We start from the raw sequence: 26,341 nt of genomic DNA on the forward strand, positions 1-26,341 counted from the left end.
ACACATGCAGTGTAAATCTGGGGTGATAGAGAAGCACCAGTAACACCAAGTAGGTCCGCCTGCAAATGCTAGCTTTATATTAGCTTTCTTCATGGCTGCAGACAGTGATGTTTCCTCATTGGTTTATGTCCGTCAGTATGAATTATTTAATGTACTGTATTTCCCGAACTATAAGGCGGACCGGATTATAAAGTGCACTCTCAATTATGGTGTCCATTTCTGTATTTAACCCATACATAAGCCGTATGCTAAAACATACAGTCAAAAAAAAAAAAAAAAGATAACTGAAACAAAACAGTAAGTTTAGTCGAACTTTATTCGACGATATTACACTACACTCACGTTATTTTTTATTTTTCTTCTACAAATCCATCAAAGTCCTCCTCTTCTGTATCTGAATTGAACAGCTGGACAATTTCGCCATCAAACATGCCAGGTTCCCTCTCATCATTGTCGGAGTCAGTCTCGTTGCCAGGTGGCTGTTCAGCAACGATGCCGGCTTTCGCGAAAGCTTGGATAACAGTTAAGGCAGATGCATTAGCCCAGGCATCCACAATCCATTCACACATGGTGGCGTAACTCGCCCGGTGCTGCCTCCCCGTCTTAGTAAACGTGTGTTCGCAGTCTGTCATCCATCGCTCCCACGCCACTGACAACTTCTTTTTGAACGCCCTATTTACGCCAATGTCCAGTGGTTGGAGTTCTTTTGTTAATCCTCCTGGAATGACAGCAAACTCTGAATTAGTTTGCTTCACTTCCTTTTTCACAGTAGCAGTGAGATGGGCGCGCATGGAGTCGCAGATGAACGGGGACAGTGATGCGTGGAAAAATCTATCTGGTTTTTACCGGAGGCGTATGCTACAGAACTCAGACAGCAATTCTCTGATTGGTTTATTGCTGCTGGCCTGCGTACTTTACGTATTACGTAATGTCCTCTGATTGGTTTATCGCTGCCAGCGTACGTACTGTACACTTTACATCTCTGTGTCAGGGACAGATTTTGTAATTCAGTACACACATAAGGCACACCGGATTATAAGGCGCACTGCTGATTTTTGAGAAAATTTAAGGCTTTTGGGTGTGCCTTATACTCAAAATACGGTATATGTCAAAAATACATCATGAAGAAGAGACACAAAAAACAAATATAAGTCGCTCCTGACTACAAGACACAGGACCAGCCAAACCCAAACTATGAATAAAAGTATGGTTTTTAGACTGTACTCAATTTTTTTTTTTTTCAACCACTTTTGTTTCCCCTCTAAGCAGAATTGGCTTCTTCACTAGCTGAGACATTCTAATCAAATACGGTTAAAAGCATTATTGATACAGACTGTTACATTAAAGACATGTAAATTAACCGGAAGAACATCCTGAACATGGCTAAAGCAGTGTTTGCTTTGACACCATTTTCCTTTCTGTCATTATCTCCTTATCAACTCCTGAGATTTCTTGCTGATTTATAATATTTGCTCAAATACAAAGNTTGTTGTCACCTGAATTACTTAAGTCTGGCTCGACAAAGCTGCACCTACTAAACTAGGTTTGGTTATCAGGATGAAATGATGGCGCTATGTCAAACTTGGCTTTATCTCTTATCTTGGATTTTGTTATCCTACTTTGTGAAACAGACCTCTGGACTCAGATTTGTTCATGGGGATCCAAAATCATCAGTTGCCTCTTTTTCACCAGCAACAGATTGGCTCCAGTCAGTTGTGTTGCTGCTGTGGGAGTAAACAAGTTTGTGTAGAGCAAAGCATAAGTTGAACGCAGGGCCCTCCTGGGTGTGAAGGGGGGCAGTTCTGAGGAGCTAAGGCAGCGGCTAGGTCACAGTTGTAATTTGTGAAACCGTGATGGATATTTATACATCCAATGCAGGATATCATTCACAAGCTACACACTGCGTTCTGGATCACAGATCTCATTGTAATTAACTCTGTTTCTCTTCCTCTCTGCCTCACTAGGCAAGAGTTAGTTGTTTTGCTTGTTTTTGCACAATAAAAATTGCAGTTTTGAAGAAAAAATGACAGTGTTTCTTATTTGCACTGATACTCTGTGTTTTCAGCGTAGCTCCACAGGGGCCACTGCAGACTACGGTGGAAAGCAGAAAATCGTGTTTTCAGTTTGGAAGCGCCAAATATCTGCCTGTGGATTTATTTTTGACATTGTGCTGTTTATCAAAAACAGAGAGATGTGAAAATTGTCTACAGTAAAACCAAGTTAGCTTAGCTGAAGACCTAAGCTTATAATGTTTTGGGTCTTTTCCCTGTGTTTTTTTGCTGATTACTTATACATCTACATAAACACGTGTATGAACACACACACACACACACACACACACACACACACACACACACACACACACGTATGCATGCATGCATACACACATATAGTGACACATATAGTACAATGACATGCTTTGTGAGACTGTTGTGGCTCCACTCACACTCATACACATTGTATGAGTATGAGTGTGTTGGCAAGGTCCTTATGACCTAATGGCCCGTGTGTGTGCGGTTTAGTTTACTCTTTGGTCTAGTCAATCCCAACACATCAGCACACTGAAAGTGAGAATGAATCTTCTCCAATTCAAGAAAACAGTTACATTTAGTTTATTCTAAAAGCCTTAAGTACAACCAACATCCAAACACTAAAATTAATTCCAGTAACAATGCCAGTAAGTAAAACCTGCCTCTTTCTAGATCTCAGGAGAGATATTTTTTTTAGTTGAGATAGATGAACTCTAGAATGTTGGAGATACACCCACACTAACAGTGATTTGCTAGCATCAGTGTGATCCTGATCTGGGTTCAGTATGCATACCCGTTTCTTTTTCCAGTGCAGGCCTCTGCATGTCAGAAAGTTTCCCAGCTAAACACATAGACATAACATCACTGGTGAATAATTGTTCAGTCTCATAGTTAAAGTATGGCCAGACATTCCGACTCTGATGATCATGTTTATTGATAAAACTATGGTTTCTGTTTCCACAGATGCAATCAATGAAAGTAACCTGGGTGAGTAAAAATGCTTTTGTGTTTTTCTGAAAAGCTGCATGATGAAAGCTATTTGTTAAAATACCAACAAAATTCTGGATAACCTGGAATTCTTTGTGTTTTTTCACTGCTGCCATCACCTATTTCACTACTATTTTTGCTGCTATTTTACAACCATAAATAGCAATTTGAAACAGTTGTTTAATAATCTCAACATTGAAGATTTCACACCATTTTCAGATCCATTGCTCTGTCCCTTCTCTCCTTCATGACCTTGTTGCAATGTGTGAACCTACTTGGCTTTACTCTGCACCAACTCTGTAGCCAACTCTGGCTAAGCAACCATATTTTCTGTACTGTAAGTTTCTTCAGAGCACAAGTGGCATCAGTCAAAAAATGTGTTGAAACAGGAAAAAGAACATAAGACTCACTGGAGTATAAGTTGCATTTATTTAGAAATTTTCAAATGTGAGGTGGAACTGGTCAGAAAGAGCTGGACTCTGCCATTGAAGAGCGCAGCAGAGCGGAGACACATGCAGTGTAAATCTGGGGTGATAGAGAAGCACCAGTAACACCAAGTAGGTCCGCCTGCAAATGCTAGCTTTATATTAGCTTTCTTCATGGAAAAACCTATCTGGTTTTTACCGGAGGCGTATGCTGCAGAACTCGGACAGCAATTCTCTGATTGGTTTATTGCTGCTGGCCTGCGTACTTTACGTATTACGTAATGTCCTCTGATTGGTTTATTGCTGCCAGCGTACGTACTGTACACTTTGCATCTCTGTGTCAGGGACAGATTTTGGAATTCAGTACACACATAAGGCACACCGGATTATAAGGCGCACTGCTGATTTTTGAGAAAATTTAAGGCTTTTGGGTGCGCCTTATACTCAAAATACGGTATATGTCAAAAATACATCATGAAATTAACCGGAAGAACATCCTGAACATGGCTAAAGAAGTGTTTGCTTTGACACCATTTTCCTTTCTGTCATTATCTCCTTATCAACTCCTGAGATTTCTTGCTGATTTATAATATTTGCTCAAATACAAAGAAATTAAGTCTATTTTTTCTGGTAGTTTGAGTTTTATATGGAGAGACAAAAAATTAACCAAATCCCCCTCAGCCCCCTGCCCCGCCACCAACAAAAAGAACTGCATTAAAGTTAAAAACATGGATTTTCAGATCTTTAAGATAAATGGGTCTTTGATCCCAAAGCAAAACATGACATAGAACTTGACTGACAAAACAAGAGTGTTGTAGATTTTTCTACAGGTCTCCAGACTCTCTCCAGGAGAGATTTAGACCCACTCCTCTTTGCATAAGCTTTTAAATTCTTTAGGTTTTTTTGGCTCCCACTTGTTAATGTGGGAAGTTAAACATTTTACCTTTCAGTATAGTTGAGGTTCAGAGACTGGCTCTAACCTAATGTGTTTCATCTTTAGCCGTTCCTTTATTACAATTCTTACTATGCTTTGGGACATCGTCATTCTGAAGACCCACCCATGACCCATGTAATATGGTTTTGATTATAGAAATGGGTTCTTCTAGTTGGGCCTTCAGTGTAGCAAAGTCTTCATGTAAATTTATCAGACAAAAAAGTCTGAGACAAAGTTTTCCACTACATGCTTGACAAATGTACGAATTGTAGTGTCTAGCTCATACTGCCACTTTTCTTCTTATATAAACAAACTGGATCATGTTTACACCAAAAGCTTTTGTCTTTGTTATTGTTTGATAAGAAAACAATTTCTCCCAAGCATTATCTGAACCACTAAAACTTGACTGGCAATCTTTAGACATGCCTTTAAATGTCAGCATGCAGTACAGTGTTCCCAGTAATTAGATTGGGAACATTGTATTCTTGATGACTGTGCTCCCAACCAGCTTCAGATCAATAAACTCCTCCAGTTGTTGTGAACTAGTTTTTCTCATCATTGAGGAGAGATCCTCAGACTAAGAGCAACTGATGGTCATTTTACATTTCCTCCATTTTCTAATGAAAATTTTGTGTCATTTTGACAATGATGCGGATTCTGAAGCCCATCCCAGCTGATGTCCAGTGTTCCTGTTCTCATGGTGACCAAAAGAAAGTAGAGTAAACTTATTTTGTATAATAGTGATCTTTAAGGACATGACCTGGTGAAGTAAATAATAGCAGTCATAATTAGTTGATAGTAATCTGTGTATGACACTTAACTAATCTGAGTTATTTCACCCAGTGACAAATCAGCTGGCTTGTTTTCAGTGATATTTTGTCTCTTCATAGTAAAATGAAACTGCAAAAGGTGGACATAGTATTGTTTTTAAATAAGCTTCTAAAGTCTGCAGGGGACAAGTATTTCATCTTCTGTAACCATCAAACTAAAAGTTTTTTCTCCTCTTTCTCCAGACAGGAACTCTTACGATTAAGTTAGTCTAAAAAGATTATCCCTTCTTACAATTCAGAGGCTTCACCCAATTACTGGTCCTGTTTTGCACTATGTATTATATTTGTTGTAATAGCAATAATATCAGTGATAAAGCAACTGCTGAGGAAAATGAAAATGCTGAAACTAGAGATGTAGTTTCAGCATCTCTAGTTTCAGAGTAAAAAGTTTTGTTTTTGTGCCAATATCCAGCCAGTCAGGTATGTGCCTGTACTGATTCAGATGTATGATTAAACAGAGCAGAGGCTGTGGGCTGCACCATGGAAATTTGTAACATTCCACCTACTTCAGGGTGGGATGATCCTGGACAAACCTGCCACGGTGCTGCCTGCTAATAAATCCCAGTTGGCTTTAATCTGCTTGAAGTAGAAGATGAGAGGACTTTACTGCAAAATGCCATTTCACACAGTGTCAAGTACACAGCACATTTCTCCTAATGCTGCTGCATAATATCACTAGGCAAGCTGCTGTATGGAAGCTGTATTAAATGTTTGGTTACTCTCCAAAAATGAATGTAAATTCAGTCTCGTTTAATTTTTAGAGGTTTGTTTGTTTGTTTGTTTTTTCTTTTGGTTAGGACATTTTAATACCAACTTGTATTGTGGGATTTATCATAAAAATATTTTAAGAATTGAAAAGAAATCTGTCCCACATTTTCCAATATTATTTCAGTTATTGGGATGACTAGCAGAATATTTATCTGAGTAAAAGTATTTAATTATTATGTTCCAAGTGGAACTAAGATTAATACTTACAATGTTGAAACCCAGACTTGTTTCTCATTTACACAATTAACAAATCAGTGTCTCCATGGTGATCTGATGACAACACATCGAGTTGGTTCTGGGTGAGTCTGTAACCCAATCCTTACTCAGCAGCAGTATAGAAAAGAGTTCCCTGATGTTGAAAGCATTGCTTTAAGTCAGGGAGGACCTGTCCATTGAGAGATGGAGACAAATAGTAGGGCTGGACAATATGGCTGAAAACATTCCACAATATAAGCTCTTTATATCAGTCGATATCGATAAGTATTAATTAGGTTTTGTTTTAATTATCTGGAATACTGCCTAACTGGTGGTGTGACCTTTCCTGTTTTAACTATGTAATGAGGCATGGTCACGAAACCTTAAATGGCTTCTGAGTTCGTTACTCAACAGGTTGTTGCTAGGTAATCAAAGAGTCAGGCTGCATTAACACTGCAGCCTGAAGTGACTCAAATCCAATTTATTTTGCCTTGATACTTGTATTTGATATTTTTATGACAAAACAAGTCGGATTTTTACAAATGCGACCCAGGCCACTTGGATATGTGTTCCTAAATCTGATACTTAGCTGATCTTTTTAAATATTACCTGTGACTCTATGGCCAGGTGCATTCATCCGACCTGAACATCATTCACAAATATCACATCTCAGGACTTGAGCATCCTGACACGTGGAAGTAGGAAAAAAGACAACAACCATGGTGGAAGATAATGAGGATCAAGATGTTAGTGTGCTTGCTCCAGTTGGACAACTTTAAAATCGCAAGAAAACCAGTACACCTCTTCTTCTTTGTGGCAGTTGGTGAAACACAGCATGCTCGCTACGTGTTTCTGCTTAACTGCTTCTTTATGCAAAAAAACACAACAACTTATTTGCAGGTCAAAATGCCACAAGAATGAGTTCAAAAAGAAACATGAAAAGTTCTAAAAAGCTGAAATGAAACTTAACCCATAGTTGTTCCCAGTCACTTGGACTGGGAACAATGAGGTGGAGCATGGCTGAAAGATGTTCTTCCTCCGAAATGTTCAGGCTGAAACATTTGACTACAACTAGCTGCTGAAGTGTTTTCCCGTCAAGCCACCAGGCATGAGGGTTTTCCCCAACTGACACAGCAAAATTGACTTATTGTAACAAATGTGCTATGATAAATATGTTTTACAGACATTTTTTAATCTTCTGTAAAGATTAAAAATGAAGCTTGTTACAAGTTTTATGAAGCTTGTTTTTTTCTTCAGGCAGGCAATAGAAAGACAATAAATTAAAACAATGATGCTATAAATTATTACAAAGTGGCCTTCAGCTGATCACCAACACTTCGAAAGAAATGAGTTCTGAACAGTGACTTGAATCACCACTGAAGGTTCATCAGTCTGGAAAACATGCAGAGGATAAAAACAACACCTTGGTGGGCGTAGCTTCTCAACAATTAGCTATATTTACAATAAGTAAAGTAGATGTTTATACTTTCAATTATTTCTGATGTCTTTCTCTTTATCAGTTGGTTCCACAAAGAGCATTTTCCCTTGCCCATATAAAACACCTAAAAACATCCTTCAGTAAAATCTCTTCACTGAGATGACACCTTAAAATTACAGGAAAAACGGTGAGAAGATGTAGACACATGCAAACACTCTGTAGCTCTGATAAAAGCCAAACGCCACTCCTGACATCTTTATTTTGCTCCATATTTCAGTGTTTTTGATCAGTCTGAGCCGCTGAAACTCTCAGGACTGAATTGAAGGTGTGAATCAGTGCAACGACTCCTGCGTACTTTGATCATCTCATCACAGAGAAGAGCTGCTAACACAAGTATCAGTAGAAAGAAGAATGTTATTTGAGCAACTTGTATAAAGCTAGCGTAGTGTGTCAGCAGTTATATTGCACATAAAGTGTGATGTTAGAATGATAGTGTACTAGATTCAAACGGCAGGCTTTGAGTGTGACATGTCGGCTTTAAGGGATGCTCCCCAGGTCTTACTGAGGAGGACTTACACAGACACGTATATATTAATTCAAATGTTCCTGCAGCACTAAAATTTATCATTCAAAGTGCTCCTAAAAATGTAAATTCTGCACTATTAAAATGAAACGATGTCCATGTTTAAGATCCACAAACATGCAACTGTCGTATCCATGTAAACGTCATCATCAATGTTTACTTAGCAGCCGTCCATTAAACCCACCAAGAGTTGCTAATGCAGCAGCCATCAGGTGACACATCAGCTTCCTGCAGCATGAGGTAAGGCAGAGCATGTCTGTGATATCATCGTCTCCCTGCTGAATCCAGGGCGACTACTGTCCCTGCCTCCGTGATTAAAGGTCTCCTCGGAGCATAATGACAGAATTGTGTTCCTGTCAGTTCCTGCTGCTCCGAGTGGGTTAATAGTCACGTTAGCCCACGCAGCGTGTCATTAGCTCTCCACCCGTAGCCCAATCAGGGGAAAGTCTGTCATTTTGATTCTAAATCACAGGGCAGGAGGGCTAGAGATCAGTCACACCGGTACCCTGAAACTCTTATGTTTCCGCCCACTCTTCCTCACCATGCTTAATATGCACCATCCTACACATACTGTATTAACACGAAGGAATTACTGTGACATGGACTGAAGGAAGCAAATGGAACCCAAAGAGCGGCACTTTGATGGGCGGCTGATACCAAAATCATTCCATCAAAATCATTATTTGAAACCCACTGCTCATTTCTGACTGTGATCGGATGATTCATGCTTATCACGCTGATGATTAGCAGGCTTGCGTCGCATCCATCAGAGCTCAAGCTAATCTGCTTTGATTATTAGCCTCTAAGCCTTCCTTCCATGCTGGGCTTGCTGAGCACAGAGTGATGAGAAATTACAATCTCCTCATATTTGTATTAATCTGTCTATGCTTACTTGTCAAACTGATAATTGCCTTGCCCATCGTGCAGATAGCCCCCACAAAAGTATGTTTGCAGTTTTTTCTCAAACTACATAGAACATTTTACTTAACTCCCTACCATTTTATTGTACCAGTTGCTTGAAATCAGTTGAACAGTGTGAAGGCAGTGACAGCCTTAGACTCACCTGGTTTATATTGGCTTCAGCTGGTAAGCTTCTCATCAGGGATGCAGTTTTGGTCAACTAAACACTAGTTGTGGTTCCATTACAAATTTGCACAAAACTTTGTCAATATTCTGTTAATAAAAAAAATAAAAAAAACACAATTTTGTAATAATGGTGTTTCCATTAAATGAGAAACACAATTAAAATCACCTGTGAATAAGTTTGTTCAGACAATCAGTTATTAAAATGCATCCTGCACCCTGATTATCCTGCAAATACTTCCTGTTGTCTCCTTCTCTGTGGTTTGCACCAGTGGCAACTCCCGGTTGTTGAACATGATTCATGTGATGTGGAGAAAAAGTGTCTCCAATGAAGTTTTGCAAAATAAACCAATTTCGATTTGGCCAAAAAAAACTCAACCTAACATCAAAACTTTATCAAAAATTATTTTCTTTCAAAAGTGCATATGTTTTCAAAAGGTCAAACTATGCAATTATCTTGTCAATAGAAACACAGTTACTTACTCTTCTTTTTACCATGTTAGAATTTATTGGCAGCATAGAAACTGAAAAAGTTCTTCATTACAGTTGTAAGATGTTTACAATTTAACCTAAAATGCACAAATTACACAACAGACTATGTTAAATCTGTATGTGTTTGACAAGTGTGAAGCCAAAAGATAAGTCTTTGGTGATTTTTCTGAATTAAAGAGCTAGTTGATGAGCTGGTTGTCAGAGTTATTTTATTACCTATTGATTAGCAGGTGTGACAATCACTGTATGAGGAGGAGTTTTTTCAGTTTGCTAGTTGGAAGCATACAGCCATGAGTCACCACAATGTCACATAGAGAGCATCTGAGGATGTATCAAAAATATTTAAAGGCTATTTGTGTGGAAGGATGGACCAAAATCACATAGCCAGTCTCTTCATACAGGAGGCATTTGGAAGTTATTACCAGCAATGGCTTTTTTTTTTTGTTTACACAGTATTCAATAAATATTAGTGTTCAATACTTGTTCCCTCTGTCATTTTACATTACTACACAGCTTAATTTCTGAACTTATTTGCTTTGGTTTCTTACTGTGGATGGGTTACTTGGATTTTTACCAACACCTGGTGAAAATTTCATTTTAATAGCACCTTTAGTAATATGTTTATTATGAAAAATTATGACGTATTTAATATCTGTTTTCCTCGCTGCATAATGCAATTTCTGAATTACTTTATGCCCATGATTCTGTTCGAAAACTTATTCACAAGTAGAAAACATTCAAGACGTGCTGATTGGATGGCACCTGAGCAAATTTTACCCAGACAGAAATCACCAAAAACCACTAGGGCTCCATCTCAGGCTTTACAGTTCTTTATATGTTGGAGTTTATGGATTATGCAGAATGTCTTGAAGCAAAGAGCATAGAAACCAGTGTCTGAAATTTAGTTTGGAGGATGAACAAATGGAATCACAAACACTTTCTTTTTTACTTATTGTCCAAAACCGCCTGTCTCCTTAATATTATTGGATAACCTTTAACAAAAATCCATATTTGCATGGGGGGAGGTGGAAGCCATGACTGAGATATCTACATAATGGTTTCAGCATAACTGTTGTTTCAGTTATATAAACTGAACAGTGCTCTAAGACAATTCCCAGAATTCCTGCACCCTGATTGATTGTCTGATTGAGTGAGTTAGTTGCCAAACTAGTTTAGTTGGACTCTACTTTGAGAGGCTAATCCTTTCCTCTGCCTACATCCCCCAGAATGCTGTGGTGTTTTGGATTGGAATTCAGTGTAATTACTGAATGTTGTATTGTATGCATTTTCTATTGATCACGTCTATCACGATAGATATCATTATTGATTTTTTTTGCCAGCTCTACCTACTAGTAATGCTGGTGTAGTCAGCATTACTAGTGATAGTCAAATGTCTTCCTCATTGTTATTTTGGGTTCTGTGAGGAACTGAAGTGTTTGGGATCCTCCGTTCTCACAGTCTGGTAAGATGGATTTATGTCTTGTAGAGGTACTCCGTCTTCAACATGATGAAAAAATACAACACAAAACTGAAGTTATTATGCAGACTTGCATTTACTGTAATTGCATTTTAGCATTTGTTGTATGAAAAGCTGAGTAATATTTATAATTCAAGCTAGACATGAGGATTATGGTTGCATGTTAGCAAAAATTGCAATGTGACTTAATTCCCTCATAATGCTCCACATCTGGTCACATTTGTCAAGATCCAGACCCTTTTTCACACATTTTGGTTTTGAACATTTCAGGTTAGATTTAAATAACTAAAGAAGTTGTTAAAGACCACATTCTCTATGTGCTGAAAACCCTGGAATAAAAACATAAGCGTTCTGTCTTTTCATTACTGCATCATTGCATATAGAAAGTTCAAAAGATGTTATAGCATTTTTTTAACTCAGATTGGCAGCTTGTATGAACCTTCAGTTACATGTATGCAGGACATTTCGGAATTATTCTGGTCTGTTTCTCCACACAATAAAAAAACTTCTGCTCATTTTACAGCTTATTGGTCACAGTGGGCTTTTAATACCATCTACAACTTGCCCTGCAGCCAAAGCTTCATGGGAAATAAGCTGAGCATGAAATATTTAACAAATTTTCAAGCCTATGGCTCCAAAAGTAGATAAAGAGAGGATCCATTTTTGATCCACGTCAGCCAGATCTTAGCAAAGCTGTGGGCCGATCCTTGAGTCGGAGGGGGCAAGCTGATAATTACTAAGTGAGCATGATCGTGTTATACAATGCGTGCACATCTTTGCTCGGTACCATGACCTTCTCCGCTGAGGATTGCGTCTGCCTAACTTTGCCCTTTTACTGGGGCATGTTGTGTAAGTGAAGGGGGCACAATGTGAATAACACTGGTATTTGTACAACAGCCTGTGCTGAGTGGAGAGCTAACTGGAGCAGGAGAATGACGCTGTTCGGCAAGGTTCACGGCTGTTATTCCTACAGGCCATGAGCGTGAAAGGAGCTAATACCATCTGACAGTTCTGGAGCAAGAAGAGGAGGGCTGGACAGAAAAGGAGGAGAGAGAGAAGGGTGAGGGTGGGGGGTGCTAAAAGATAGAGGGATCAAGAGGGGTTGGGGGGGTGTTGGATGAGAGAAAAATAGTGGATGAGCTAGATATGGACAAAGCGGGGATGAGGAATATGGGAGGGGAAGGGCGAAGGCAGCGGTACTGTGGAGACCTCTATTGTTGTTTGCAGTAGAAAATGGCCTCCGATATCCATTGCTGCTTATCAGCACGACTTCCATTTAAATGTTCCAACATGCTGTAGTGATAGACATGAAGTGACGTGGCCTCAGGTAGTCTTTTAAACACTTGCAGCGGGCGTCGTTCGTCCAGACCCATTCGCGTGTTCAGACATTGCGACAGATTCGACCATGGCTGCCATTTTGAAAATCTGTCGCAACAAAGGATGTCGAGGCTTTGCTCGAGTTTCAGTGTCGTTCCCAAGATGTGAGGCCCCTGCTGGCCGTGTGGGGATGTGAGGAACTGTTTTTTCTCCTCAAAAGACTAGCTAAAATAAGTTGTGCTTCTTTAACACAGACAGAAAAGCTGAGAGACGGAAAGAGGCGGGCTGGCGGTGAAAACAAACGACAGACAGATCAAGGGGAGAGGGAGAGGAAGTGAGGTGGGATCCCACTGTAATTTGACAGGCTCCAGCACCGCTCTGGCTTGAGCAGCACTTCTTTTGATGGAGGCGTACAGCAGACACCCTGCTGCCAGCCCAACCTGTCATTAGAAAAATGGTAGAAAGACACAGATAGGCCACGTCTGTTGTTTCACCCTCGCTTACAATGCACATGAATGTGGGATTTTCACCCAAAAAACGGCTTGAAGCATGTGGTAAAAACACCAATCTCCTCAGTTTAGCATAGTTCTTGCAAATGACGTGGTACATTATTATTTTTTTGACCTACTTCACTATTGAATTGTTTATAACTTCAACATTTCCTAAAAACATTAAATATGTTCAAAGTGTTTCACATACATTTTCACAAGCCTATTTAAATGACAGGTTTTTCCCACGTAAAAATGAGTCCAATAAAACAGAATGTACATTTTTGCCTCCTTTAATGTCATGTAAAATTAAACAGAAAGTCAATCAATCCTATCAGAGGAAAATATGTTGCAATAACTGACTCCCATGTTTATGGACACCCTTATAAACTATGGTGGACCCCTGGTACTTATGCCTGTGAATGGCTGAAACACTTGAGACCCCTTCTAAAAACATATATACACTCATAAGCTATTAAATAACTGCCTATTTTAATAGCTTAAACACCAAATACATCTTAATACATCTTAATACACCAAATACATCTTATTATGTGTTAGTACTCGCAGTGAAAAACATTCTTGGCACAAACACAACAGCTGACATCTACAGTCTTCTTTGTCTTCACTCTTCAGGGTGCAGCACCAAAGAACATGAACAGTGTAATGGTGTGTCAAGTGACATAGTACCTTAGTTTTTTTAGCTTCCTTAGATAAATTTACTTTAAATATTTTATACATAAAAAATCTGCCAATATGTGGATTTTCTGTGAGCCATTCTGGGTCGCCTCCCATAGAAAAACCTGCAGCAAATGAATTTGTGATCACTGAGCAATGAATAAGTGGGGCGCCACTGTAATACTTTGCTAAAATATGTTCTGATTCTAAATCAGCATCACGTTTTCTTCTGTCATGTTCTATCAGGATCCCACATCTTGACCGGGTAATATCTGTGCTCTCTCTCTTGCTATAGATTCCTAATGCCTCCTCTGATGATCTCATAGATGTTCTTCTTCATCTTTAGCTTCTTAGAAGACACCTGCAGGTTTTGGACCAAAAGTGACTAGCATTTGAAACTATTCATAACCTCATCCACATTCACACCAACTTTGTTGTTCTGGTCATTTCCAGTGGGCTTTTTGTGTCTTTTGGAATTGTGGCCCAAATGTCATATTTGGTTTCATCAGACTAAACGGTTTCTCCCGCAGGGCTTTGGGATTCTTTTTTCCAGATAAGGCATCTCTCTTGAAACCTTGATCTCCTTACTCCTTAATAATGATAGCTAATTTGATCAAGAACCTACTAATCTTTTTAAACAAAGATGCAATAAAAATGCAGATTTTTAGCAGTTTTTTATGTTTTCATAGAATATTTGTGTTAATTTCCACAACAGAGTAGAACTGAAAGTACAACTGTTTCCAGATCAATGTTTCTTTATTATTAAATTGGAAACTTTATGCTCTTTTCACATCATTTCCCTCACATCAACATTCCACAAAAGAAAATGTTTTCATTTTCTTTTTGTTCTCTTTACTTAAAGAAATAAAAACTGTTTTAATCCAAAACACAGAGATAAAATATTTACGTTTTAGAAACAAATTACAATTTTACTAAAGTAGATTAAAAAAAAAGTGTTTTCAAAAAGTAATATTTCAAATTTTTATTTAGCTGGACTGAGGGCAAAATGGCTCTTTGGATTGTAAAGGCTGCAAATCCCTAGAACAGACATAATGAGAGTACCATAGTGTTATAGCAAGAACACAAGCAGTACTTGGTGGATGTTTCTGCTACTCCTCCAGTGTCGGTCAGAGTTTCTGATCATTGTATGAGTTTTGCAGAAACATTGATTTTGTCTCTTGTTCCCTTCATTTGATCCAGTTAATGATGACTGAACTAATCTAAACCTTTTGGACACAGTTGAACACATGAAAAAGTTTGAAATGATTTTCCATGGTCTCATTGTTGTGGATCACAGAAACCTGGCAGATTATTATTATTTTTTTTACATATTTGTTAAAATTGTCACCATTTTGTGACAGTATGCTAGGAGACAGATAATTATCCCAGTGTTCCCAGTTCTATGGAATCAACCAAAGTGATAGCTTAGTGTTGATACTACGATACTGCTGTGTTGTCAACTGCAACTTTTTGAGTCATGCGTTTCCCTTTATGGCTGACTTTACCTAAATGTTCTAAGTAATGATTGTCAAAATCTATTGACTTTTAATTTAGATGAGAACAAAAGAGGGAGAACTCCTCCGGAGGTTGTTGTCCTCAGCCCTCAGACCCAACCATCAGCTTCTGTTTGTTGGGGGAGCTATGAGCAGAACGTTGTGGTTGGGGATCTCTGCTTTGAAGGTGATTTGTGTGTGGGCCTGTCTGCATGTGTTTGATCTTTCTTTGTAGTTTTGTGCAATGATTTTGACAATTTACCAAATATTTGCCACCGCATGGTATGAACACATTTTCTGGTGCAAAATGAACCCAAATAGCCTTTATGGACCAACAACATCCATGATGGTCAGCAACCACTGGAAGAGAAGGCACTTGTGTTAGCAGAAACCAAACAACATCAAAGCCGATGTGGTTTCTCTGGCTGCAGATAAGACGATTAGGAGGCAGAGCACCCCTCAGCAGCCCACATCATTAAAGCTGCTGGCCCGCATCTACAGGAGAAAATGGCTGCTATGCTGCCTCTAGGGGAGCATTGTGATCCACTTTGATGAGCCTCTGGGTGTTTGTGAGTGAACAAGTCGGCTCATGCTGCTAATTTATCTAACTCTTTGTCTTCTGTGGAAGAGCTCACAGCAGCCCTTTGCTTATGTGACACTGCCCTCTGGTGGTAGATTGAGGCACTGCTGAAGCAAATAAACATGGTGCTTCTTGTGAGGGAAGAAATTTTAGTTTAGCCTTGGAGGTGGCTAACCTCTCTCTGATTATAAACATTCTTTATAACATTCTCATTACTTGTCAGAAGTGTTTGCTCTAAGATATTTAAAATATGTTCTCCATGTTGTTGAAATGAAGAAAACAATGTAGTAGATTATGGTTTGTTGGTCAGATTTGTTGCAGTGAAGTACTTATTAAATGGTTTGTGTCTGATTCCCAAACTGGACTAACTGATTTTTTTTCCTACGCCAGCCTGGACACTATTGTTTCTAATTCCAAACAATCTTTTGTTAGATTAGATTGGTTTAGTACTTGACGGAGCAGTTTTCTTTCATGATTGGTTGTTTTTCTGCATTTTTCTGTCCTTTCTGCTGATTGGTCTCTCAGACGTGTTGCTGGAGACCATTGCCACAGAAGGCTGCAGCCCCCACTGTGACTGTGATGGGGGCATGAAGAAGGTGAATCAAGTCTGTATAAAAAAAAGAATCCCAAAAGGATATTCAATATTCTAAAAACGTTAGCTGTTTATGTTTTTTAAAATGGTAATTGTTGATGCTGATAGTTTTAGGCAGGGAAGGTTTTCCTGTAGCAGTCTGTCTTAAACAGCCTCCGACTGGAAACATTGATCAGTGACAGACTGAAGAGGATGCTGAGGGTTGTCCATCCTTCATTTTATGAGGAAGATGAACATTTCAGCCTTCTCAATCAATCAGTCAATCAAGTTTATTGGTATAGTATATTTACATAATACAAACACTAAAATAAAACATCATAAAACAGTTGATATTTGGGAAACCAATAACGGACATTACATTTTGACAAGTGCCATCATCAAAATCATCAAAAATGTTGGTCAATGTTTCATTTATTATGATACAAAAGCAACTCTAATCAGGTGGACTTTTAGCCTCAATTTAAAGAAACTCAGTGTTTCAGTTTTCTGAAAGTTTGCTCCAGATTTGTATTGCATAGAAGCTGAATGCTGCTTCTCCATGTTTGGTTCTGGTTCTGGGATGCAGAACAGAATCAGAAGACCTGAGAGGTCTGCAAGGCTGATGCAACAACACCAGATCTTTAATGTCTTATGGTGCCAAGCCATTCAGTGATTTATAAACTAACAACACTATTTTAAAGTTTGTTCTCTCAGTGGAAGGATTATAGATCTGGGGTGATGTGCTCTATCTTCCTGGTTTTAGAGAGAACTCCAGCAGCAGCGTTCTGGATCAGCTACAACTGGAGGATTTTTTAGACAGACACGTGAAGACGCTGTTGCAGTAATCAATGCGACTAAAGATAAACGGATGGATGAGTCTCTCTAGATCTTGCTGGGACATTAGTCCTTTAATCCTTGACGTGTTCTTTAGTTGATTGAAGGCTGACTTTGCTTTGTGCTTGCTGACATGTTTTAAGGGTCTGATCCTCTGATCCAACAGTCACTCTCCATAATGCACTTGTAGAAGAGCTGCAGCATATTCCTGTGCTTCAGATCAGGTGATGCTATGGGCTTAGTTTCCTTCCCGTGTGCTTTTGGAAACCCTGCTCAGACAGTTTCAGTTTTGCTTCATCAGATCACAGGCGTCTGTCAGTCTGAGAGCCACTCACAGCCCTTCTTGCAAATTCCCAGTCGGCTGTCATGTGCTCTTTATTGAGCTATGGATTCTGTCTGGCCACACATGCTGCTTTGCCGTCTTCCAGCTTGTTGATTGCCTGTCTGTCAGCGATTCAAGATGCACCCTACTTGGAGAAAAGAGACCTTTGAGCCGTTTACAGACTGAAGATGTTTTTCTGACTTTCCATATCCATCCAGGACACTGGACTGTAGAAGAGACATGTTTTATTTTGGGTTTGTACTTTCATTTGTTGGGCTTTTTCTTACAACACAACTAGTTAGGGAATAAAATTTCCTCTATTTTCTATTGCTTTTTGGACCGAGCAGAACCAACTCCATCTGCCAGCTATGTAAATTACTCTGAATACATCTTAAATAAGATACATTTTATTTACTCTTATTTTGCTGTACATTTACTCAATCAGACCACCCTGTTGTATTAAGTAAACAGTACTATTGCAAATTTGACAGGAGCAGACTGGTTTTGAAGCAACCCAGCTTTGGACATGTTAGGTAATTGGAAAGGTCAAAGGTGAAACCAAAACTTTATCACAAGACTGAGAAGAGGAGGGGCTCCATTGTCCCCTCCTTTATTTTCTACCTAAGATTGTAGGAATGTTTTCCAAGTTTCTGTTCTGTCTGTCCCCATGTCTGTTCCTGCAACCACTGACGCTGATCTTTGTGTACAACTTATACCTCACAGCATTCAGTCTATATTGTAAAGAACAGACATGTCTGCCTTCATAGGGTCTGACTGTTTACAGATGCATAAATAACATAATTGTTGTTATGAACTGGGCCTATGGCAGCATTATAATATGCACCCAATGTCTTTTTTACAACTGTTACTATGATTGTAACTGTACAGCATTGAATCTTCATGTTAAATACATCCTGAATAAAAGGAAATCACACATGCCCTTTAATGTTCTTGTCACATTTTGTATTTACCTTTTATGCATCCATCCATCCATCCATATTCTTACACCCTTGTCCCTAGTGAGGTCAGGGTGGTGCCTATCTCCATCGAGACGTTTCGGGTGAGAGGTGGGGTTAACCCTGGAAACGTCGCTAGTCCATCGCAGACCTTTTAAATAGGAAGTGGGAACCACCTGCCAGTTGTTAAAAATGGCCCCAGAATCACCCCAAAATTTAGATGATTTCATGCATTTTGATTGGCTGCAGGATGACAGAAGGAGGCGCTTAACCAGAGTGGCATTAATACTGGACCTGCCACTGATGGTAATGGGTAAGGATGCACCCATCCACTTGTTTCATTTTCGATACCAACACAGTTATGAGGTTTAATGTCTGCCTATACAATCCGATGCAGAAAAAAACAGATGAATTGACTTAAAATGTTCTTCTTCAAGCTTCAGTCCTATCATACATAGTCAATGTTCAGAAGAATCAGATCCTTCGTGAAACATCACTTTATTGCTGACTTTGGTCACAGAGTAGCCGCATGTGCAACGAGACAGTTAACACCTCTGTACAATAGTTCAGCGCAGTGAGTGACATAGTGATATATTTTGATTAATGTGCAATTAAATTTGATTAAGTACTCTGCAAATAACTCAATTAAAACATTTAATCGTCTCCCACCAAGTTTGAAAATATAAAGATCCTCAGAGAGGGACTTTCTCTGAGGTCATTAACTGTGGCCAGGTCAACCTAATTTTATTTGCCCTATGGAAGTTCAGGAGGGAAAGCAGCTGCATTGATCTTCTGGTCACCAGGCCTCAGAGAAGCAAATGCATCTGGGAAATGTAACGGGGATGATTGTAAACCTAATCTGCTGGAGTGGACCCAAGCTGGGCACACTGAGGTCAGCTGTAAGCTCCTGAAGCATACAGCTAACTGTGGAGAAAAGGATCCTGAATGGTTACATTGATAAGCAGTTACATGGACCTGCAGTTTACTGTGGTCATGATTATTGTAGAATAAATTGGAGTGCTAAATATTGCAACAATGTACCAAAGAGTAGATAATACATTGTTTTTAACTTTATTGCCCACAACCTCTTGAAAATCATCAAATCCTGTGTGTGACCTGTCGTCAGAGTCAGAGCTTAGTCTAAACAGTGAGGCCCTTCAGCCAAATCGGCAGATTCTTTTTCATAAAGCATTTTAAGCATAAGGGGAAAAAAACCCTTTTGCAGAAGCTATAAAAAGAAAATATTAACATTTTTTTATTGTTTATCAGAAATCATTGTTCGATCCCAACCGATTATATTGGAGCCAATTATGGAGCTGCCATGCTGTTGATTACTCATTTGACTAAGACATGGGTTCTTTGACTGTTTTTGATTATTGTTAATTGAAATTCAGTTTGAGTTAGATATGCTAAATAATTTGACTTAGTTCTAAGATTTTCACAAAATGTTTATGCGATAAGCTCTGCCTGTGTATTTGTAGGACTCTGTTGTGACGGGAATTCCACAGTATATAATTTCACTGTTTGACAACACAGTGACATTTAATTCAGTTGGAATTAAATATTACTTAAAGGATTCAAGCTGCATCAGTTTAACCCCAGACTCCCATTTGTCTTCAGACATTCTTATGTAGATAAACAGTGAGGTGCTGCTTATGAAATATGTTGATTACCTAATTATTTACAAGCTTGACCACTTCTATAAAAACAGATATCCTACAACTTTGAAAGTTTGGACCGTAGTGTCCACACTGTTAAAATGGAACGGCATCAAATAATTCTTTTGTAGCAGCATGTTTAAAAAGGGTTGCAATCTAATATTGGTCATTTTCTAAGCAGGTAAAAGAATGAGCAAGTTCTTCCGAAGGTTATGGGTCAGATAAGCTGCAAGTAATCCAGGAGGTACATTTCAGGATCGACAGACTTAGCTTAGCATAATGAATTGTATGACAGAAGAGAGAGCATATTTTTAGAACTGTATCCTTAGAAAAAACTTAACATAAACCGGAAGTTTGCCCAGAATTTGAAAAACCAAGTTTGGCAGAAATCATAAAATGCATCAAAGCAAATGGTTCATAGAAACTGTTAGGCATGGTGGTGGAGGGCTACTGATTTGGGCCAAACCTGACGCCATCTGTCCCACCAGCTGGCTGGCTGATGTTCCTCAGAGAGCAGCACATCTGCAGCAGAATTTGATTAAGAAGAAAACGGTTTATCGGGGTTTTGCATTGGACCAGCCAAAGTCCAGATCTCATCCTGATTGAGGCGTTAAGATCTTTAACATGTTACATGAAAGTGAATGTACTGAAACATTATTGTAAAGAGTTTTTGTCGATACAAAGTTTTAGTTCCTCTTCATTCTGAATCTAAGATAGTTTGAGGGACAGACAGTTGGCATCATGTCTTATGTCAATTATTACATTAAAAGATGGCTCATTGTTTTCATCATGACTGTATTTTGGGGGAGGAACAGTGTGGCTCACTCCTGTTTATCTTGAAGCTCTTTGTCTGTAGAATGAAGAGGTTTGTGACAGTGTGTTGGAGGGGGAGGGGAGCTTAAACACAAGAAATGCTCTTTGTTACTCAACTATTGAAGGAAATTCTGTGAGCAACAGAACAGCCCTTTTAGGCTGACATCAAGTCAACTACGAATTTTGGTAGACAACTGACTGTTCTTAAAATTACATTTCAGCACTTCTGAAGGAGATGGAAAAATAGTAAAGCAGAACACAAAATTTAACATACAGGGTCAACATGTGTACACTATATTTACATAAAAAAAATTGAAATTGCAATGCAACAATGTAGTTTAGAATTAAATGTCAGATGAACAAGCTAGGTTATTGCTGATACTGACAGTTGCATGGGAAAACAAAGGAACCTTCATTTCCTATGTCCCAAACTTACAGGCTGAAAACTCAGGGAAAACGTGTTTCCTCCACCTGCTGTAGGCAGAGAAGCCTTTTAGCACTGTAAATAATAGAGGAGTTGACCAGCAGGATGTGGAGACATAAGGGCCCCGCCAGCTGCATGCTAAGCCTGAGGTAGCTAAAAACCACAGATAAAACTCTAACTTCAACGTGGCTGATTGTGTCATTCATCTTTGTGTCATGGAATGAAAAAAAAAGCTAAAGTGACATGTGGCAAATAATACTCTTAAAAAATACAGAATTATTATGGAAGAAACAGACAGAATGCCACCAATATTTTATAATCTGCATTCCTTAAAATGGTCAGTAACTGTTGGTTCTTCATCTTTACAGAACCTTTAAAAAAGCTCTTTATTTGGAGTTTGGTCAATTAAGGCAGTCTATATAGCATTTATTTTAAGCACAGAAATCTGCATGTATTCATGCATGCATGACATAAAGTATTTATCTGCCATTCCTGAATTGTTTGTTTACAGCAGAGAGAAAATCGGCACATTTAGAGATATGCAGCGCCAGCATCCTAACCAGGTCCTACTAACAGGCCTTATACTCATGCTGTGACACAGATCATCGTCTCCTGTAGTATTAATGTCTCTGCATTTTAGCCTTCTACTAGCCGACCTGACTAGTAGAAGGCTAAAATGCAGGTGGTGAACATATCACCCTGTATAATGTGAGCATATAGCCTATGTTTTCACGCAAGTCCTTCATCTGTGACGACTCTGAATGTGAAAGCTTCTTAAATGTGACTTAGTGCAGCCACGGTCATTAGCATTCGCATTGGGGGTAGGGCCTGTGTGTGTGTGTGCGCGTGCGTTTGTCTATGTGCGTGTGTTGGCAAGCTGCTGCTAGGAGAGTGAACAAGTGGTATTGAGTTGGGTGGAGCAATACAGAGGGTGGACCAGAAAGCTGGTTGGGTGAGTGGGACAGGCTTGTCCAGTGTGGTCAGGGTCAGGTAGGAAAGAAGCTGCGGGTGTGGGAAGAGTGATGTCGAACAGTTGAGTTTAGGGTGTGGCTCCCTGGTGTAACACTGAATGCCTTGATCCCCTAGCCAGAGCATTGGAGGGGATGAAGGAGGGAACCCACTGGATGTTAAGATTCAGTTTACAGGTGACTAAAGAACACCAGGAGCTGGGCTAAATCACTGACAACTTTTTAATTGCATCCTTGTTTGCAGAGTTAATCAGTTTTAACAATACTTTGCTTTTTAAAGTCATAATCTTAATGTTGCTGTTCTAAGCTATACAAAATAATTTATGTGTTAAACAAATAATTGAGAATGTTTATACTTTTATTATACTTTTTGTAGTAGAATAAAGTTTTGGAGTTATAAGTCAGACTCCACTCTTTATTAGTTGCAGATATAATTCAGCCAGCTTCTGTTTCCAGGCAGTGTTACCAATGTTTTAATCATCTCACTGTGAAAAAGTCTTTGTTTTTATCCAGCCGAGATGAGAAGCAGACGGAATAATGTAAATAATGTAATTGACTCTATTTGCTTCACTTATGCACTTCATGTAAAAGTCAACTAGAATACTGACCAGCCCCAACCTCTAACTCCAGTATGGCTTCCAGTTGTATATTAAAGTTGCAATAAGAAATCAGTGACATGTTCCTCTGTTGGGTTTGACTATATTAAGTCTTCCCCACACTCCTGGTACAACAGCTGACAAGATGTTGCCTAAAATGCAGATCAACATAATATTATTAGCTTGTACTACTAATAGAGATCATCCGAGTCACAGACCCACTACTCACATTTAGTAAACGATCAAACTTATCATGGGGATATATACTAGGCTCCTAATATCATCCAGTGTTGGTCCTTAGGCAAGACCATGAACGCAAAGTGTCAACACAAACCTTGTTTGACCGGGTGATGTTTGAGCTAACTTTTGAGGAACCAGGGCACTGTGATGACAAATGGGCTACTGGAGCATTGCAACAATAGACAATAATATTGTCTATTGTTGTTCCAGAGGATAAGAAACTGTTGAAATGCTACTACTCAAGTAACCTTAGGAAGTGTAGTTGCATGGAGACTGAGAAACATGGGTGCTTTCAGACTCACAGTATATCCTAATAGAAAAACATCTAGTAGCTCAGTGTTCCTTTCACAACTAGAGATCCAGGCAATGCAAATCATGAACACTGGAAGCCAGGACACCAGGTTAGAGGAACATCAACATCCACCCTCCCTAAGATCAGGCACCAAGCTCCAACGATGCAAGAACTGATTGTGAGAACAACTGACCTAAGAGATAAAATTATGGTTAAGTTGAGTACCTGTCAAATCTGACACCAGCTAGCAAACTTGAGTGAAGAACCTTCAGAGACTCTCCTGGATCAGCGTTTCCCAACCCTGTCCTCAGGGCACACTGCCAAATATGTTTTAGATGTTTCTATGCTTCAATACACCACGTTCATATTATTGCAGTTCAGTAAACACCTGTTAATCAGCCATCAAATTAAATCAGCTGCAGTGAAACATGCAGTGAAGTGTCTCTGGGAAGACACTTCACAAATGACACAAACGATGAGGGGGGGTGGAATGGGAATCTAACAGCGATCCATCAGTTGTAGGACGAACCCCTATTGGCGTTTTCACTGTCAGTGTGAATGCAGCACTAAGTACGATCCCTACTGTGATCATTACAGAAGGGATATATGAAGCAGTACATCTAAGTAGCTGGTAAATGTAGAGGAGCATCTGTGAAAACTGGGAACCCCCAGGTAAAAGTGGGGATCACTTTCTTCTGTTATAAAGGATCAAACTTCAGCACAGCTGCCAGATGAATTACCATATTTTCCGCACTATAAGGCGCACCTAAAAACCTTCAATTTCCTCAAAAGCTGACAGTGCGCCTGTTTTAAAATAGGCCATTCATTGAAGGTGCACCTTACAGTGCGGAAAATACGGTATCTATAAAATATTTATGTCTGTGACATTACAAAACAGCCCAGTTCTAACAGTCTAACAGTGAAAGAGGACATAATGCCCTCTGCTGTAGTAGAGTTGGACACAACCTCCATCAATATGATGTCTCTTTGTTGCCTATACACTTGCAGAAGAGTAGAGCTCCAGTAAAATGGCTTAATTAACCTATAACTATATCTTAACTTTTAATAAAAGCACTCTGCTGTAACTGTGTCCTAAAGAAACTCTTTGTTAGATGCATATTCATAAAGACTACAGCCCTAATTTAAATGAAGCAGTGGGAACAGGTGGTGGATCCTAGCAGAGCACCTCCTTTGTGTTCAGCTTACACCCTCAGCCTATTTTTGCTTTTCCAGAGTGATCAGTCCATAAGGAAGCATACTGCAAAGTACAGATTTAACCTCCTCCTGTTCAACTAAGTGCCTCAATGGCCTAATATCTGTGTGTTTTGTCAGCTTGGACCTGTGTTTATGCTTGAGTATGCACTTTGGTCCTCCTTCGAAGTGCCAGAGGCATGGTTGAAGGGGAGGCTAATTTGGGTGAGGGGCGGGGAGGCATTGTTGAACGTCAGAGAAAATAGGGCTATCAGTTCCACTCAGATAACCTTAGCTGTCATTGGACCTCGAGCCAAGTGGTGACCTCAGGGGCTTGAACTCTCTTGGTCATGTGACCAAGCAGTAAAGTGACCACTGGTGTTGCTGGGCTCTGGTGGTGGCCAGAGAGGAGCAGGCTGCCGTGGGAAGAGGCTGCTCAGAGGGAGAGCAGGGAGGGAAGGAGAAGACACGGATAAAAAGAGAGACATGAGGACTCGAGGCCTGGTTTTCTTTAGCCAGGTTCATGCTTGAATGGGGTCCAGGCGGATTGGGAGAAGCATGAAATGGATACATGGGAAGGTAAGGGTGGCTGCTACTTTCTTTTAATGGGCCATAAGTAGATATAAATGGGGGACTTTTGGGTTTGTCAAACATAATTTAGCTCCAGTTGTAGACCAGTTTATTTTTTGTGCACTCAGCCTCAGTTGGTGGAGGAGACTTGTCTCTGTTTCTGTCATTATTTATGACTTTCATTGCTCCTACTCACTGTAGTGTCGTTTAAATCCCCTGTTATACAGGAAAATGATTTAACTTGTTATTTTCCCCTAAAACTATTTGATCAAAAAACATTAAACAGGTTTCACATGTTTTATATAAACAGTGTGTGTGGTTTGATTCCAGCTCTGCTTTTTGATGTATGCTGTGAATAGTTAATGATTTTTATTGTGCAATAATGACTTGAGAGAAATCCCATTTCATCAGAGATCAATGCCTTCATGTGTGTGCTGCAAATGTTTCCATTGCATGAGTCCATGTTGTTGTGTGGCAGTCCGTTGGGCGCCAGTCAGCAATGTTGGTTCAGAACCTGAAGGCACAAACTGCTGACTCGGTTGTTATTCCTTTGTGTTTCAAAGATTTCTTCATCACCTTTTGTGCTTTGTTACCTTGGATTGATGTTTCCACACCAAGTAGCTTGATTGTTTTCATCTGAGGAAATATTAACATATTTATTTGACAGATTTTGCATTATTGTCCCTCCCAGCAAACTGCCCCTCCCTCTTTGTTTTTACTTGTATTGCAGGAATTTGGTGTGTGATAACTCCTTTCTCTTTTGATTTTCCCCACATGATAGAGGAACGAGAATCACAGTAATAGTGTGGACTGCTTATGGATTTCTTTTGCTAAATTGATTTTTTTTTTTTTTTAAAGTACATTCTGACATTTAAAGTCAGTACATAAACACAGCTCCTGGATGTTTCTCATGTTTCCTTTTGGAGAACAAGCATGTGGAAAGACCCTGTTACTGTATTCATCCCCTCCCCCTCATGTTAATCCCTCAGCCTGCATTCTTGTTTGTTTGTGTTCCAGCTGAAGTAGTGTTAACTACATACTATTACTGGTGCACCTCGGCATGAACGCCTTCTGTTTTCACACAGCTGTATGTGTTGGAAGGAGGAGA

General features: G+C 39.4%; 1 protein-coding gene across 2 annotated transcripts in view; it reads left to right on the forward strand.

Annotated features, from left to right (window-relative positions):
* Positions 1 to 26,341, forward strand: part of nr6a1a (nuclear receptor subfamily 6, group A, member 1a) — a 121,077-nt gene that overhangs the window by 63,565 nt on the left and 31,171 nt on the right. The window contains exon 4 of one of the 2 annotated variants that reach the window (XM_007557748.2): positions 2,994 to 3,017. In XM_007557748.2, coding sequence (XP_007557810.1) covers positions 2,994 to 3,017 — 24 coding nt within the window. Of the gene's footprint in view, positions 1 to 2,993; positions 3,018 to 25,057; positions 25,243 to 26,341 lie in introns of those variants that run through there. The other variant, XM_016674193.1, reaches the window with a different exon arrangement.

Source organism: Poecilia formosa, unplaced genomic scaffold (genome assembly GCF_000485575.1).
Source record: "Poecilia formosa unplaced genomic scaffold, Poecilia_formosa-5.1.2 Scaffold91, whole genome shotgun sequence".
Classification (NCBI taxonomy): Eukaryota; Metazoa; Chordata; class Actinopteri; order Cyprinodontiformes; family Poeciliidae; genus Poecilia; species Poecilia formosa.